We start from the raw sequence: 17,202 nt of genomic DNA, 5'->3' as shown, positions 1-17,202 counted from the left end.
AAGACACAGACCCAAACCCCAGAGGGGAGAAAAAGCAGATCATGCACAAAGAACCCACAGTGATTCAGACAATGAAGTTAGCAGAAAAAGAGTTTAGCCATGATTAATATACTCAAAAATATGATAACAAGACAGAGAAATTAGATAAAAAGGCAGAGAATTTCACCAAATAATTAGAATCAATAAAAAGGATCAAATGCCAAAAAAAAAAAAAGGATCAAACGAAATGTCTAGGACTAAAATTAAGAACTCAATAGATAAGACTGAAAAACAGATGAGACAGCAAAAGAGACGATTAATAAGCTGGAAGGCAGGTCAAAAATTTTTTAAACTGAAGCACAGAGAAAAATGCAAAACAAAAAATAAGAGTGTAAGAAATGTATTATCAAGTAAAAAGGTTTAAATTACGTACATTTGAAGACAGAATAAGAAAGAATGGGATAGTAAAAGTAATTAAAGAAACAATAGCAAACTCAGAGCTATTGATGCACAAACACAAAAATGACTATGAAACCCTGTAGGGCGGATGGCAAAACAACAACAACAAATAATAATAATGCCAGACTCAGGGACATCATGGAATAAGTGATAAAAACTAAAGATAAAGAGAAAATCCTAAAAGCAGCTAGGGGGAAAAAGACACATTCTCTTTAAAGGAGTGATGATAATGTTGATTAATGGCTGATTTTCAACAGAAATTATGGAAGCCTAAAGACAGTGGAACAGTGTTTTAAAGTGTTGAAAAATCCTCAAATATAGAATTCCATGCTCAGAGAAAGTGTTATTCAAAAAATGATGGTAAAATTAAGACACTTTCAAACAAGCAAACACTGAGATTTGTCGCCAGCACTCACTTTTTAAAAAATGCTAATGGAAGTCTAACTGGCAAAAGAAAATAATCCCAGATGAAAGCATGGAAATGTAGGGAAAAAATCAAGACTAATGGGAAAGATAAACATGTAGGTAAATAAGAATGAATACTGACTGTTTAAAATAACAATAAAAATATCATCTAATAGGTTTTTAAAATGTGTAAATTAAAATGCATGACAAAGATAATACAAATGGTGTAAGAGGGTTACACAGAATTAAAATGCAATGAAGTACCTTATTATCCAGTATTATATAAAGACAAAAGAAATGAAAACATGTCCACAAATAAATGTTTATAGAGTCACTGTTAGTAATATCCTGAAACTGGAAACAATTCAAATGTCCACCTATAAGTAAACTGATAGACAAATGGAATACTACTCAGAAAAAAAAATAAAAAACACATGAATAAAATATTGACAGTAAAATCTATGAATGAACCACACAAACATTATATTCAGCAAAAGAAAACAGGTTTACGAGTTTATACTATACTATTCCATGTATATGAGGTTCTGACCAGGCAGAACTAATTTATGATGCAAAAAGCCAAAACAATGGTTATTTCTGGGAGTATTAGAAATTGGGGAGGACTTCTGGGAGATTAGTAATCTTCAATTTCCTGATCTAGTTGCAGATTGCATGGACATATTTCAAGAAAGTTTTAAAATATATTTCAAACATAGAAAAAGTTATACAAAGAGTAACAAGTCTATATAAACCACCAAGACTAAGAAACGAAACATTACCCATATAGTTCCGTGTGCTACTCCCTGACTGCACCTCCGCCCACTCCACCAGAGCTAAATCACTCTCCCGAATTCGGTATTCACCATTCCTCTGCACTATTTTGTACTTTTACTCTTATATAAGTTCACTTAAACAACATACAGAACTAACTGTTTTTGTATGTTTTCACACTGTGCCTAAGAGTAATTTAACTTCTATTTTTAAAAGAGCATCCTAAAAGGAGAACTGTTGAACTATACAACTACTGAGTGTAAAACTCACCTATCTGAGGAGTAAGGAAATAAAGAGAGGTTGCAGGCACAGCTTAACTGTGAGGTGGACCAGTAACTGGAGGGAGAAGTAAGGCCAAAGGAGTTCTTAAAAATAGAAGATCTACCTTTGCCTAGCTGAGAGGAAACAATGAAGACAAAGAAGATATGAGGAGTCAAAGAAGAAACACAGTCCTTGAGAAGGTGAGAGGGGATGGGATGCGAAGTGCAGGTGGTTTGGTCTTTGCTGGGATACAATGTCTTCTTTAACTAGAAAGAAATAAAAAGGGTACAGATGCGGGAAAGGTTGTTTGGTGGTGGAAGGGTAAGGGAGATCCCATCCAATGGCTGCTCCTTTTTCAATGATTGTGAGTCATTATCTGAAAAGGGTGGATATGGCAGTGTTGAAACCTGTGAAGAAAATGGCATGCAGTTGCATTGGAAAAGGCTGGAAGAGCATCCCAGTTAGGAAATATCAAGGTTCCATTAACCAAACGTTAAATGCCCAACACAAATCCAAACTCTCATAATATAGTATGAGCTCAAAAGCAGGAAAATTATTATTCATCTTTGATGATGCTGCACAAAGCACAGTGTAACCTATATTAGGTAATCAACAGGGAATAAATAAATGATGAAGATTAAATGTTTTCATATTTTCTCAGCACATTTTAATATCATCAGTCATATTCTACAATGGAACAGAAGAAAACTGTCTTTTCAAAAAATAATCCACCTTAGATGTCAAATGCATTTCCCTTTTCCTCATGTTTAGTTCTCTGTGTTCTTGGAAGCAAAGCAATCTGTGTCTCCCACTATTAATTCTTCGTATTATGTAAAGAAATGACATGTTTATCTTCTAAAATAATTTTTAAACAGACTCATCAATGGCATAATTCTTATAGGAAGAGACAGAATCTATATCCCTGTATTATCATAATTTGTGACATCATAAGGATATAGTTGATGAACAAATTAGAGGCTCTTGACAAGAAGGATTAACCTCTTCACTCTATTCAAAACGTTCCTGCTGCTGGTAAGTCACACATGCACCCTGAGTGAAGAAAACCTTCAGCTTATGCACAGGAATCTCAGGGTGGTCCCAGCCAAACCTAATGTTCCCAGAAGAACAGAAGCACTGGATGTCTTAGGAGACAAGTTAGCACACTACGTTATTTATCATTTAGCAATTATGAAATGAAAAAGATTATAAATGCATTACTTGCAACATAAATTGTTCTCCATTTAACCACACTGAGTGCTATTTAAAGGACTTCATTCATGCAGTGAGCACTGTTTTGGTTGGCTAAGCAGCAGAATTTTTACACTTATAGTTCATGTTTATATTTACTATGTATATTGAGCGTGCTTTCCTAGTTTCTGTCACCACAACCAGACTGTAAATGCATATGTTTTTGACATTCTTAACTAGAGTAATTCAGAACTTCAGCTGTCAAGTTTGGAGCTAATATTCTCATATATGCAGTTCATGTTCTACTGTTAAAAATAATTCCTTGTTTTCTGTCAGAAGCTCCTAACATAATATATAAAATGGCAGGATCCAGTTTTTTTTTAAATAATCTAGCTCTTTAACTAAATACAGCTACAATGTATTTTTTTCCTTGAAAATATCTCCTTTCCTAACATTCCTTTTATTCAGTTATCATAAACCGTGGCCAAACAGTAAAATAGCAGAACATGTTCAATATCAACAAACCACAAATAGCAGAGTTTACAGGGAGGAAAAGGAGGAAATTCTCAGTTTCGTGCTAGACCATCTTTTGAGGCACTGTCATTTTAAGTGTGGACGCATCGATTATTTCTCCTATGCTGAAAAGGTCTACACATTTAAAGGTTCTGTAGGTCCCCAAAGAAAATGAGCAACCATTTCTCTGTATCATTAAACACAATACCAGTCCTGTGCTGGTTTTAAAAGACCAGCAGAATTCTGAGTGTGAATATTAAGGTTTAATATTTCAGTTTCAAGAGAAGCCGAGTGGCTCTGTGGCCAAAAAGCATCGGGACCATACTTCAAGTTGTCAACTGCACAATATTTCTGGGGCCGAAGACTAGCCCCACTGCAGAACCCTGTAATCCTAGAGTCTGGAGGAACCCTGGGGATCTCCTAGTCCAATCCGATACCCTGGGCAGGAATTTTTCCCCCAGCATCCCTGACAGATGATCAGCCTCTGTTTCAATTACTCCAGTGGGGGAGTTGGCAGGAGAAGATTCCCAAGGGATACGAGGAAAGGCTAGAACCAACCATTCGGACAGCGAGTAAGGCTCCAGTCAGTAAGTCTACAGGATGCAAACAGCTTCCCAAACACTAGAACCAGACTTTCAGATGAAAGAGAATCAGAATCAGCAATCACAGGGGTACAACGTTAAGACACGCAGACCCCCAATTCTGGTACCACCCTAGGTCTTTTTATTGGCCTGGGGAGTAGCAAGGTGACTTTTCTCCCACTGATTTCTTAAAGTAAGAATCGACTCTTTGGGGCTCACAGCAAGGGCTTGTCGAGCTCAAAAAGGACCAAATTCTTTCCGCCCGAAAACCAAGACAAGGGACCCCCTGGTGGAACTGCTAATGCTTGAAATACTCTTAACTTTAGTCGTAAAGTCCTCACTAGAGGAAATCAGGACATTCCGGGCTCTTCTTGCAAAGAAGAATATAGGCTCTGCTGTAACTGAAGTTGGTTGGTGCAGGGCTGATGTATGGGGGTTGATGTTTTAAAGCGCAGCCCTTCATCCCGCCGTGAAGTCTGGCTTACTGGCCCAGAAAAGGCGAGCGCGCGGGGTTATACTACCAGCCAGCACATACCCCAAGCCGGACCCCGGGGACCGGGCGGCCCGGGCCTTACCTGTCGATGCTGATCACGCACAGGGTCATGATCGAGGCGGTGCAGCACATGACGTCCATGGCGATGAATACGTTGCAGAAGAAGTGGCCAAAGATCCACTTGCCCCCGATAAGGTCTGTGACGCTGACAAAGGGCATGACCGCCACAGCCACCGAGAGGTCGGCCAGCGCCAGGGACACTATCAGGTAGTTGGAGGGCTGGCGAAGCTTCTTGACGAAGCACACCGAAATCACCACCAGGCAGTTGCCGGCGATCGTCAGCAGCGTGATGAGCGTCAGAATGGAGCCGATCACAACTTTCTCGACTCTGCCGTAGTTGATCTGTTCCCCGCAGCCGGAGGCATTGTCCGGGGGCGCGTCCCAGGTGGGCACAGGGCTGGCGGTCACCTCAGGGGCCCCGCGCAGCAGGTGCGGCGCCCAGGAGCCCGCGACCGGCCCGGCGCCGTCGGGGCTTAGGTCCGGCAGCCCTACCTCTGGCAGGAGCACGGAGCGCAGGTGTCCGTAGAGGTCCGGGCGGCCGCTGCTGTTAACGTCCATCATCGTGCCGCTGTGCGCTGCTGCCCATGGAGCCGGCGCCCCCGCCACACACTCCGGCTGCCGGCCCAGGGGCTTCACCTCGCCGGTTCCGCTCCGCCCGGCCCATCCAGGAGGCCCGCGCCGGCCGCTGGGGGGCGCCCGGCTCGGCCTCGCGGCCCCGCACGTCCCGGGCCCCCAGCCTCTGCGGACAACGCGGGAGCGCGGCCGCGCCGGGACTCCCCGCAGGAGGCGCCTCGGGCGCCCGACGGATGCCCGGGATGCGCGGGGTCTCGTGCGAGCTGATCGGGTTCGGCCGGCTGCCCCGCAGCCCGCAGCCGCTGCGCGACTCCGCGGAGAGCGCTAGGGAGGCACAGGCAGAAGTTGCGGAGGGCGCCCCGCCCCTCGCGCCCGCCGCCGCCGCCGCCGCCGCTCCCCTGCGGCAGCCGCGCCGCGTCCCCACCGCCACTGCCACTGCCACCGCCACTGCCACCGCCGCCTCGGCGCCTCGCCCCCCGGGCCCGCGGAACGGGCTTCCCCCGCCGGGCAGGGGCCGCCGCCTCCCCCGCGCGGACGCACAGGGCGGGGGCGATGCTCCGCGCGCCTCCCGGGATCCCCAGCCGGATTGCTCGCGGGTCTTTCTGTGCGGCCGAAGGGTCTCCCCCACCTCCGGCAGACCCGCACTTCCTCTCACTAGTGAACGACCCTTCGGTGGGGGAGCACTAGCGAGCCAGTGGGCGTACGGACTCACTGCAAAATGAGGAACCTAGAGAGGAATTTTTTACCCCTTAATTAAAATAGCCTTTTCGAGCACTATACCAAGCAACGACTTCCGTTTCCTATTTTGACCACTTATGGGAGAAGGTGAAGATGGAAAAGGAAAGGGACCAGAATGGGATAGGGGTGGAACCTCAGAAAAAGAAGGGAAAAAAACGGAAGAAGGAAAGATGACTTTAGGTCCTTGTCCCCTGCGGGCATCTAGAAATAGGCCTCTTTGCTGCGAAACTAGACCCTGCTGCTTTTATATTTCAGCATCAAATCCTTGTATTGAAAGGAGGATTCATTTTCCCAGGGTATTCTGGAAATCTTACATATAAACGAAGAAATGACCGATTATAATGCTTTGCAGAAGAATCCTGGAGGTGTATGTTGATTTAATTTCTATTGCCTAAAATCCCCTTGGTCTTCAAACCTTGTCAAAGTGGCTGATTTTTATTATTTGTGAAACTTTATTTTGTTTAAAGGTTTTATTAGAAGCCAGCAGTGATTTCTTTAGTTTAAGATTCTGAAAATATTAGAGTCATATTTTCTTTTCTAGTTAGGCCCTAGCAGATGATAAATAAAAAGAAAAGGAACAGAAACCTCAAAATGAACTGATCTGAATGCCGAATAATATTCTCATTCAAGGTGGGTATTAGCCCTATTTTTCCAGATAAGGAAACAAACTCAGTTGCTATGGCCATCATCTGGTAAATAATAGTTTACAAACCCGGGTTTTTATCATTACTATGTCCGTATTTTTCCCTCTGCACATTCAAAAGAGAATTTTTTTAAGTAGGGAAAACAATCCTTCCGTGGTGGACCAGTGTTCGCAGCTCTCTCAATATGATGAACATGTCAGGGGGTCTCCTCTGCCTGGAATAAGCAGATCAATACCCTGAGTGGAAGATAATATGTAGGCCCCAAAGCAGTACTATGTAATAGTTAAGAAGATGGATGAGGAGATTTCTTCAACCTTACTTATGTTAACATTAAACAATTTCAGACAAAAGAAAACTAGTCTGTAGTCGGAAGCTGTTTAAGAAATCATTTGTTGACTTTTCCATACAGACAAGGAAATGGAGACGTGCAGAAGTTCGATGACTCGACCAGCATCATAGGTGACTGCATTGAAGTGCCTCAGTGTTTTGGTCTTGAGGTTTAGAATTGTCTCGAGGTCTCTTAAAAATTCCTTAAGGTAATAAATTTTACAAAATACTTCCGACTTTTCTCATTTTTTTCCCTTGAGTACTCTAATCAGGTCAGTTTCTCATGTCTCCTTTAAATAATATTCCACCTTCATTATACAAAGAATTTGAAACACAATAGTTCTATTTTAATGAAATCTATAGTCAATATAATTTGCACCTCCACTCTTACCAACCTTCACTCAACCCATTTTTGTTTCGTAGCAACTTCTGATGGGTTTTTTTTTTTGCTTTTGTTTTCTAATTGTAGGACATACAAACTCACCAAGTAGCATTTCAGTAAAATGCTACTTTCAAAGTTACTTCCTCCTCCATTTCAATATAGTATCAGATCCAAACTCCCGTTTTTATAGAGCAGTCACCTCTATTATATTATCCCTGGTGATGGCTGAGTGTATTCCCTAAGAGGTCTCGGATTTAATTTATAAGCTGTCACAATGCATAAACACAGTTATTGAAAACATTCACGTTGCTTGTGTGAAGTTTAAGGTGCATCCATCATTGTATTATTCCAAAATCCTGACAGAGCAAGCTGGAATTCTTTCAGTTTCCCTCTAACCTTGACTAACACATAAGCCCATCTTCATAAAAATGCGAAAATATTGTGTATGCTTTTCCACCATTTCCTCCAAAGCAAAACTAATGGTACAGCTTCATAAAAGTCTCATAAAATACCTAAACATTCATCTAAATTTGTTAAATTTTTTGCCCTTGGTTTCATGATGTTTTAAAATCCATATCAAGGTGCTGCGTCCTCCACCGCCACCACCCATCTGCTCCCTCCGCCCACGTGCCCACTCTTTGGCACGTATTCTGGAGATAAATAGAGAAGTGTTGGCATCTAAATCAAATCCTGTCTTCAGACTTTTTCCCTTTTGTCTGTTTCATTTAAAAGAATAACTGCTGCTTTAAAAGTACCAAACCTCGTCTAACCTCTCATTGCCTATAACAGCGTTCTCATTAAATTGTCAATGAGGGCACCTGAGAATTACAGCTTTGTGATATAATCTCCCAACTGGTAGTCCCCCACTCTCAAAACTGCTCTGGGGAGTACGGAAGAGCAGGGAGTCCCTTAATAGGAACTGGCTTTTTGGAAGCTCTGCGTTCCTCTAGGTACTCCTCTAGCTAGCTCGTCCAAACGCATATGCTTAATCATATCTACAGAGAACCACACACCCCCATCTACAGGACACAAGCACAAGAAAGTTTATTTTCCCATTAACCAGCATACTTTGACAATCTAGATGTATTTAAGAAACACCAGAAAAATAAAGTTTCCTGTGCCTATTGGAATCATCAGCAAGTCACTAGACAGTTAAGCTACTAATGTCATGCTGACTGGGGTTCCAAGTAATGACCAATGATGACACAGCTGACTTCCTACAGGGCTATTTTTTTGACTTCTCAAAAAATTATAGGTGCTCACTTTTATACCTCATCGCCTCACTCAACTAAATTAATTGTCTGGGTGTCCCTTGGCCCCAGGATTGGATAAGAAAAGACTAGGAAAACCACGATGCTTAGACAGGTATAGTGCTGACATTATTGTGAATAAACATCCACACCCTGTGGCTGCCAGTCGGGCTATGGGGCAGTGGCACAGAAACAGAACATGAGTCTTAGGACAAGGACCGAAATCTCAACAGAAATATTGGGGGGCCCAGTTCGGATAAAAGCAGTTAGTCTAGAGAACGGGAACGTCTCCTTCCCTGTGACAGTTCCTTCACCATAGCTAACATCATCCTTTCTAGGCTCTTAAAGCGTATTTTTCATGAGTTTTTTTTCCCTCTCTTTATTTTCTCAATCCCTCTGCCCTCCCACCCAGCTCCCCAACACCCTCCTAAACAGCCGTCAGCCTGCTATCTCTGGGTCTGTCTCTATTTTGTTAAAACGTATTTTTCCAATCTGTATTATAGCACTTAGTGTTGCATTATGTTTTATATTTACATGACTGTCTTCTCCATGAGACTATGAACCACCCAAAGTCAAGGATATTTTCTTATTCCTGCCGTAAACTAGGTGTTCAATAAACATTTATCAAAAAAAAATTGTGTGTAGAATAATGCCTATAACCAGGAGTCATTAATGATTTAAAATAGTGACTCAGCTTAAAGTGAGTTGTGACTTTTGTTTTAACTTAAATACATGTGCCCTTTAATTATACTACTTTCATTTCATTAAACCTAACTATAAAAATGTACATTTTTTCTTTGCTTCCTTAAATTTAGAAATTTTTAGTTCTCTTTACAAAATAATGTCACCTTAAAATTTTTTCTTTAAAAAAATATAAACAGAAAACCAGAGAAGAGATAGATCCAAAGACACTTGTTTATTTTTTCAATCACTCAATTTTTTTTATCACCCTTTTTAGAATATAAGTGGTACATGCACACCCCCTAGTGGGCACTCTGTTCCTCAATACAAATACACAAAAGAGCTTCCACAGAAAGCTTAACAAATGAGTAGCTTTTAAGCAGTTCAAAATTTCCACTACACCCACTACAGGTATTTGGAGCATGAACTGTGAGTGAGGCATGGCTACCATGGTTACTATATATAGTTTCTAAGTTTAGAGCTCAGAGTAGTTCAATAAATTGCATAAAATTCTATCTTGGCAAAATCTTGTCACATTGTGTTTCTGTTGCATAAGTCTGATGTCAACACTGACCCCTGCAGGAGTCAGTGGTAGGCACGGTTACCAGTTCTGACAGGACTACTTGACAATTCTCAAAATTCTCCAAACACAAAAATAAGTCACTTCCAAATGATGTGCCATTTGAAGGCACCATTTCCAAAAGATTTAGTCAAGTCAAAATTCTCAACAATACAAATAACTTTTATATATGTTCTTGCTTATCAGCTGCAATAGAAAATACCAGAGAGAATTTAGTTTTTTGCATAATTTACCCTGCAAGTTCTAAGCTATATTTGCAAGGTACTGAGCAATGGAATGTATGGTTATTATGTTTGCAAACACTAGCTTCCGTTTAGGACCTTTCTTTCTCTTGCCTTCAGTATATACTCCTTGTAAACTTTGCTTCAGTAAAAAGTTTTAGATGCCTGAGCAATTTTTTTTCACTTAATATGCAACAATTTCAATGCCATTGACTGAGATGGTTAACTATACCTGTCAACTTGACTGGTCCATGGGGTGGCCAGATATTTGGTCAAACATTATTCTCAGTGTGTGTGTGAGGTTTCTTCTGAATGAGATTAGCATCTGCATCAGTGGAATGAATAAAAGAGGTTAACCTCTGCAGTATAGGTTGGTTTCATCCAATCAGTTGAAGGCCTGAGTAAAACAAAAGAGCTGACCCTTCTCCTGCCTGACCGCCTTCAAGCTGGGACAATGGTTTATCTCTGGCATTGGATGAAACCAATCTGTATATCAAGCCAAAATGTCAGCTTTTCCTGGGTCTGGAGCCTGCCTGTCTTCAGACTGGAACTATACCAGCGGCGGTCCTGGGTATACAGCTTGCCAGCTGTGGATCTTGGAGCTTGTCAGCCTCCATAGTCACATGAGCTGATTCCTTTTCAAAAATCAATTTCTCTCTCTCATATATATAGATATAAATATATAGATATGTATGTCTGGAGAACACTGATTAATACACTTATTGTACTTGCATTAAAAAACCAACCCAATTGAAATCTCAGTCCTTTTCTTTCTATTCATTAAGTGTATCATCAAGCATCTTTTCCATACACCAGTCATAGTTATTCCTTCGATTTCTTACATAACGACTTCTTGAGTTGTATTCTTTGTCAGAGACATACATTGCATCTTTAAAGAGGTAGGAACACTTTATTTTCACAATGCTGATTCTTATAATACACAAGCCTTCTCCATCTTTCACTTTCAAACTTTTGATAGAAATATATATATATATTTCACTTTCATATTAATTACACTTTAAAAAAACTAACATTACAAGCAGGGATACACTACCCCAGCTCAGAAGATGGACAGATTCTCATGATATCAGGTCAGTAATGGGGGTTTCGGGGGAAGGCAAGATGAGGGAGGAATTATTGAGAGAGGCTTCCTGGATTGGTGATGTGTTCAGTGAGTTTCTGGCCACATGTTTAGATAATTGAATATATTTAACTGTGCTGCAATTGTGTTACATGGGTGTAAAGGCTCATGCTTTCAGTGATTAAATCTGGAACCTTTGACAGAGTACCACCTACTTTCTGCTGTATCTGGATACACCCCAGACCTCTGTGTCTTATTGCTCCTCAAGTTCACATATCAAAATTTAATTCAAGCGTTACCTCTTCCAGGAAATCATCCTTTATCCTCCACAAATCTTTTACACTTCCCCGTCATTCTGGGTGGGAAGACCCTGTCAGATGCTCTTGACACACTTGTGCAAATCATGTTATAACACTGTTTCTTGCCTTTCCCCATCTCAGCTGCCAGAGGACTGTGGCCCAGTGGAGAGTTTCTTAGCCCAGCCAGGAAAGATGAAGCAAATGAGAACAGGATAAGGGCAAAGGCTAACCCAGCATACACTAACTTTTATGGGCCAGCCCAAGAAAGAGATACTCAGGGAGACTGAGATGGGTTCAAAGGTTGCTTTGGATGCCAAAACCCATCCCCTCTTTCTAACCTCCCCAAGGGAAAAGCAATGATGCAAGAATGATCCTCCCTGAGCCCAGGACTCCTCCTTGATATAACGAATAACAATACCTCTGTCATTGGATGGTTGTGAGGATTAAATCAGATAATGGATAAAAAGTACTTAGAGGATTATACAGTGCTATTATTTTCCAGTTAGTAATGCCAGGGTCTCCTTCAAACCCCAGAGCCTTGCTGCTTCAGCTCCCTCTCCAGGCCAACATCTACCCCGCTTCCTGTTCCTTATTCTGTCCTATCTTTTCCCTTTTCCCACTTATCTGCTTTCCTACTCCTTCCTTTCCTTTGCTGTCCTATCCTACTCCTCTTTCCTCTCTCTCCAGCCCTCCATTCTCTTCTCCCTTTCCTTCCTCTTCCCTTCCTCCTTTCCCACCTCCAACTCTCCTCACTGCTTGCTTTGCCCAGAAGGCCATACACAAGGTGAGAACTGAACCAAAATGCCTGAACCCACCTGTACTTCTACTGTTATCATCTAAGCCTTATCTCTCTCAGATGTAAAATGCATTTGTTAAAAAAAAAAACAAACAAACCCACAAGTACTTAACTCACAATGGCTTTGGAAATTAAACAAGATACGTAGGTAAGTACTTAGCAAATTGGCTGACCCCCTGTAAAGTGCTCCATGACTGGTTTCTGGTTTCTCACCCTTTCTCTTTCTCTTCACCTAGGCTCAGGGTGAAGATGAGAAAATAAGTCTAAAGAGCACAGTTGACAGCAACAGCACCAAGACTTTTAAAGAAAAAAGACTTCTTTAGTCTAATTCTAGCATCAAATAATTAAATTGTCATCTCGTTCACCTTCACCACACATTGATCATAGTTCTGACCAATCTAGGTTTCGTGGTCATAGATGAAATGCCTGTATGATCCTACAAAATTAACACTAGATTTTCTGGTGAAAAGTAGAGGATTTGCTTTATATGACCTTGTTCTATTTGCAGAAGTAACAATTTCTTCTGTTTTTACTTAGGGAATATCAAACATTGGTAAAAGCAAAATATTTCTTACAAAATTTAACCAAGAGGAGAATTGCATGCAGATACCTCTTAAAATTCCTTCCTGAGACCCAAAAAGAAATCATGTAAAGGAGTACTAATTAAGATGAGGGTGGGAGGTGGGGGTGAGTAGGGCAGGGGAAAGTGGTGGTGGGAAAATGGAGACAACTGTATCAGAACATCAATTAAAAAAATAATTTTTTTAAAGATGTGGTCCACAGACCAAAGACTATCTGCACTGTTTGCGATAAGCCGGTACAGAAACTGAAAATGTCTGGGAAATTTTATAGTACTTACACATTGTCTGGATATCCAAGCCCCCATTCAGTGGACCCTTCTTACGCAGCCCAGTATAGAGCTCGGATATTGTTACATTAGACTTATAAGGCCAGAGCGCCTAGGGGTAGTGCACAGGGATCTTGTACTGGCTTGTGAAGAACTGGGGTGGGGAAAAACTGGCCCTTTGTCACACATAATTTGAGAAGCACTGATGTAGTTCCACAATTTTATGTTGTTGGGGAATTGATTTGTCAATTATCAAGAACTCATTCATACAAAGTCTTAAAATGTGGAAACATCAAATATGTGGGATGTAACACCGTTGTTGAGCTTAGAAAGAAATACCTGTCAAAAAGGACTGCTTGTGGTTAACTGGACCCAAATTCATAATCAGTCTAGCAGCTATTGTTTACAGAGGCTTCTTAAGCATATTGCATTTTTGGGAAAGCCATATATTGGGCTGTCAAGTCTCTGGCACTGTTTTCCTGCCGTTTGTATCAACCCTTACAACGGAGTTCCTGGTACCATATTTCAACCAATGGGCTGAAAATTGCCCAGTTCAATGGGAGCTGTGCAGCCAAATCCTTATTTGCATCTATAATAACCAATCAGAGCTGCTTTATAACAATCAGAATGTGTGATTCCAACCAATGGGAACCATGGTATTTGAACCAAACTGTAAATTAGGGCTCGTAATTTACATAAAAATGGATCAATCAGGGACCGTGGCAGGCACTTTCTCTGTAAAAGTGGGCGTCCCCTTTGTCTCACCGGAGCCCAATTTTCATTTCCTCTGTAGGCTGGGTGTACCCAGTTTGCAAACTGCTTACGTGAGTAAAGTTTGTCCTTTACCACACCTCAAACTGCGATTACTGCTGACATTGGACTGGGGCGGCGGATTTTTGTTGACAACACCGTGTTCATTTCTGTACTGGAAAACTATAAAATATTTCACTTTTGCGCCTGCCTTATCAACCCTGCCTTTTGCCAAACCAGTGTTGGAGCTCACCCCTCATCCTAGGGAGAGCCGGTCATCTTGTGTTTGAAGGTGTTAAGCGTGATAGAAATCAGCGGGGCCATGTCATAGCCAGTTCTGATTGGGCAAAAAAGACCCTTTGCTTTTTTTCAGGCAGTCCACTTTTGAGGTTTTCAGGTCAGATACCCCCTCTTCCAGATAAGCCATTTTAAGCAACAGCATGGACTTTACAGGAAGGAAAGGAAAAAATGGATTGTTTATGTCTTTTTAAAAAGCATTTCAGCCCTTAGTGTGTTTCTGGTTTATGTTAGACGATAGAATCACTTTCTACGCTATTTAATATGAGTAATGGTGGGAGATTTGAACCCCTCTAGGGGAAACCAACCATTCTCATTTAGAAGAATACAAAGAAGGAGTGAAGTGAGGCCATTGATTTAAATCCCCTAATTTTTGCTGGTACTTCAAGGCGAACCAAGCGCCTGCGAACCTTCAGCTAAATAATGAACTGAAGGGAGGGGCCGACTGCTTAGGTAAACTACAATTCCCAGCATGCCTCAGGGGGCGGGCCCAGCGGCTGCGCACTCCGGCGGGCGCGACGATAGTCCTGTGACTTAAGCATGGCGGTGTTTGCGGATTTGGACCTGCGAGCGGGCTCGGATCTGAAGGCGCTGCGCGGGCTCGTGGAGAACGCCGCTCACCGTGAGTGGTCCTGGCTTCGCAGGCCTTTCTGCCTGTCCATCCTCGCCGTCCGCCAGATAGTGAGGTCACGTGCAGCAGGGACCGGACAAGGCCGTGCCTCGTTCGGGTATTTGGGATGTCCCTGGAAACTGATGCCCACCCAGATGTTGCTCGGCTCCCGAACGCGGGAAATCCGAAGGCACTGGGGTGCTGTTACCCAGCCTAGCTCCTTCTTTCCTGCAGATTGAAGGAAACTGAGGCCGTGAGAAGGTGGGGGATTTGCATAGGGGCCCCACAGCTGATAGATGGTAGAAGTCAGAGCTTCCAAGTGTAATCTGCACTGGTGCTTGTAATGTCACCCGTGTGTTCCTTTCACGACAGTGTCAGAGTAAAGCAGGTGCACAGCGCGGGAGTACTGTGGGGCTCGGAGAAGGGGGTGGGACATGGGGCTGCGAGTGCTGAAATAACATTTAGAGGACGGACAGGTAGGAGAGGATATATTGACAGGGGATGGGGAGGGTGAGGAGCAGCGTGGCCAAAACGCTGGAATGCTACATTGAATTCAAGGGAAGCAAAAACCCTGAAGAGATAACAACCTGCTTTAATTGTTGGAATTAATCATGACTGTTGTTTTCTTCCTTAGATGTTGGGCTAGAAGCATTTAAAAATAAAGAGGCTCCTGCAGGGAGATCCATTCCTCAGTTCCCAGCTCTGAGAGAGCTGGTAATGATACTTTTCAGAGATGGTGCTAGATAAAGCCACTCCTTGGCAAAATGGATTATACCATTTCTTCCCATCCCCTTTATGAAGTATCTGTAGAGAACTGACTTTCTCTTTCCATTGTAGCTACTTAATTAGCATTCTCTCTGAGAATACTTTCCTCACCAGTACAAAGAAGGAGGTAGACAAGATGACCTGGGCCATTTAGCACTACAATTTGATGGTTTCTTAGAAATCAGTTTTTCTGAGTGTAATATGTCTCATACTACTTTCTCAGTGAAGCTTTTCCCGATGCCATTCCCTTACTGAATGAATCATGATTTTCTTTGGGGAGGGTCCATGTCTTTCTGTTATTCTTTTCTTTATTTCGTGTGCTCAGCACAGTCAGCAGCCCGGGCACATGGTGGTTACTCAGTTAATGCTTGTGGAGTAAATAAATTGTACACCTTTTTAAAAATACAGAAAAGTTATAATGATTTGTTTAGAAAATGTCCCAATTTAAAATATGCTTGAAGGCGATATGGTAAAGTGTATATACATTGTTACCTAAAATATATAAGTATATACAGTATTTTCATATAATTAAAATTAAATGAAAAGTCATGACATGACAGAAAGTCACTCCCATTTATAAGTCAGAGGTAAAGGACTGCTGTTTGATGAGTGGAAGTTGTCAAAGAATACAGAAGACAGAGCCCTGGTTCTTAGGTTATGACATGTAAGACACCAATGATGAGCTTCAGAAGTATGCTGTGTAAAGAAAGTTACATCAGAGACTGACTGGGGAAGTAACCCTAAGATGCCAGATGAGTAGTTCAGGAAAAGTTTGTGGGAGAACTTGAATCTAGCTGACGTTTCTCAAGGACAGTAGAGACATTGTTTAGTGGTCAAAAGGGTGTCCCAAGTGGGTATAACAAAGAAGCCTAGAGCAGACGTGGGAGTGTGGTAAAGAATGCTGGTGGGGGAGGCTTCAGCAGGGTTGGTAAAATTGACTGAATGAAAGGCAAACCACAAAGTACTGTATGGGCAACTTTCTCTTTTATCTTCTGGTTTTTCTGTATTCTCAACACTTAGCACCCAGCTTGTCAAGTAATGGATACTCAATAAGTATTTGAGTGAGGAAAGAAAGAAGGAAGTTGGACAAACTGATGACAGGGAAGACTACTATTTTGGCATTAATATGCACGATGTTTCAATATCCTGTCATTCCCCCCTCCATATGGTGCTCAAATAACTTGAGACGGGAGTCATGATTTAGACATATTTTGGTAGTCCGCGTGCCCAGAACGGTGCTCTGTGTTGAGGCTGATAGAGCAAGGCCCCGGCCTCAGTGTGTTCCCGTTCTTGATAGTGGGGAGCTCAAAAAGAGAAGTGGACAGTGGTGTGAGGGAGTCATTACTCCATTTCTCCGGAGGAAAAGAGCCTCTCAAGGAAGTAGAAAGGGTAAAAGGCAAAAGAAATGAGAATAAAGGTGATGCTGAGAAAGTATAAAGTTGATGGGATGAAAATGAAAAAAGGAACATGAAAGAGAATGGTAGTTGGAAAGGAGACAACAAAGTTAGGGTGTTTAGTATCATGCTAATATTATTTCACAGAGGTCAGGCCAAGCCTTAAATATGTGCCAGGCCCTGTTCTAAAACCCCCTGTGTGTACTGTCTCATTTAATTCTCATGAAGGTGTGTGATGAGTTCTATTACCACCATTT

The 17,202-nt window shown here is 42.1% G+C and overlaps 2 protein-coding genes across 3 annotated transcripts in view; one reads left to right on the top strand and one right to left on the bottom strand.

The window, feature by feature from the left end:
• HTR7 (5-hydroxytryptamine receptor 7) overlaps window positions 1-5,508 on the bottom strand; it is a 73,623-nt gene extending 68,115 nt beyond the window's left edge. For both annotated transcript variants that reach the window (XM_053923574.2, XM_024563439.4), the window contains exon 1: window positions 4,733-5,508. In XM_053923574.2, the coding sequence (XP_053779549.1) occupies window positions 4,733-5,271 (539 nt within the window). In that variant the 5' untranslated portion in view covers window positions 5,272-5,508. The remainder of the gene's footprint in view (window positions 1-4,732) is intronic.
• A 9,183-nt stretch (window positions 5,509-14,691) lies between these two features.
• Window positions 14,692-17,202, top strand: part of RPP30 (ribonuclease P/MRP subunit p30) — a 33,162-nt gene continuing 30,651 nt past the window's right edge. Inside the window, exon 1 of the mRNA XM_024563419.3 lies at window positions 14,692-14,798. Coding sequence (XP_024419187.2) covers window positions 14,717-14,798 — 82 coding nt within the window. The 5' untranslated portion in view covers window positions 14,692-14,716. The remainder of the gene's footprint in view (window positions 14,799-17,202) is intronic.

The sequence above is a fragment of the Desmodus rotundus genome, chromosome 4 (assembly GCF_022682495.2).
Source record: "Desmodus rotundus isolate HL8 chromosome 4, HLdesRot8A.1, whole genome shotgun sequence".
NCBI classification, from domain to species: domain Eukaryota; kingdom Metazoa; phylum Chordata; class Mammalia; order Chiroptera; family Phyllostomidae; genus Desmodus; species Desmodus rotundus.
The sequence above is the reverse complement of the archived record's forward strand: the minus strand, read 5'-3'. Positions and strand labels throughout refer to the sequence as shown.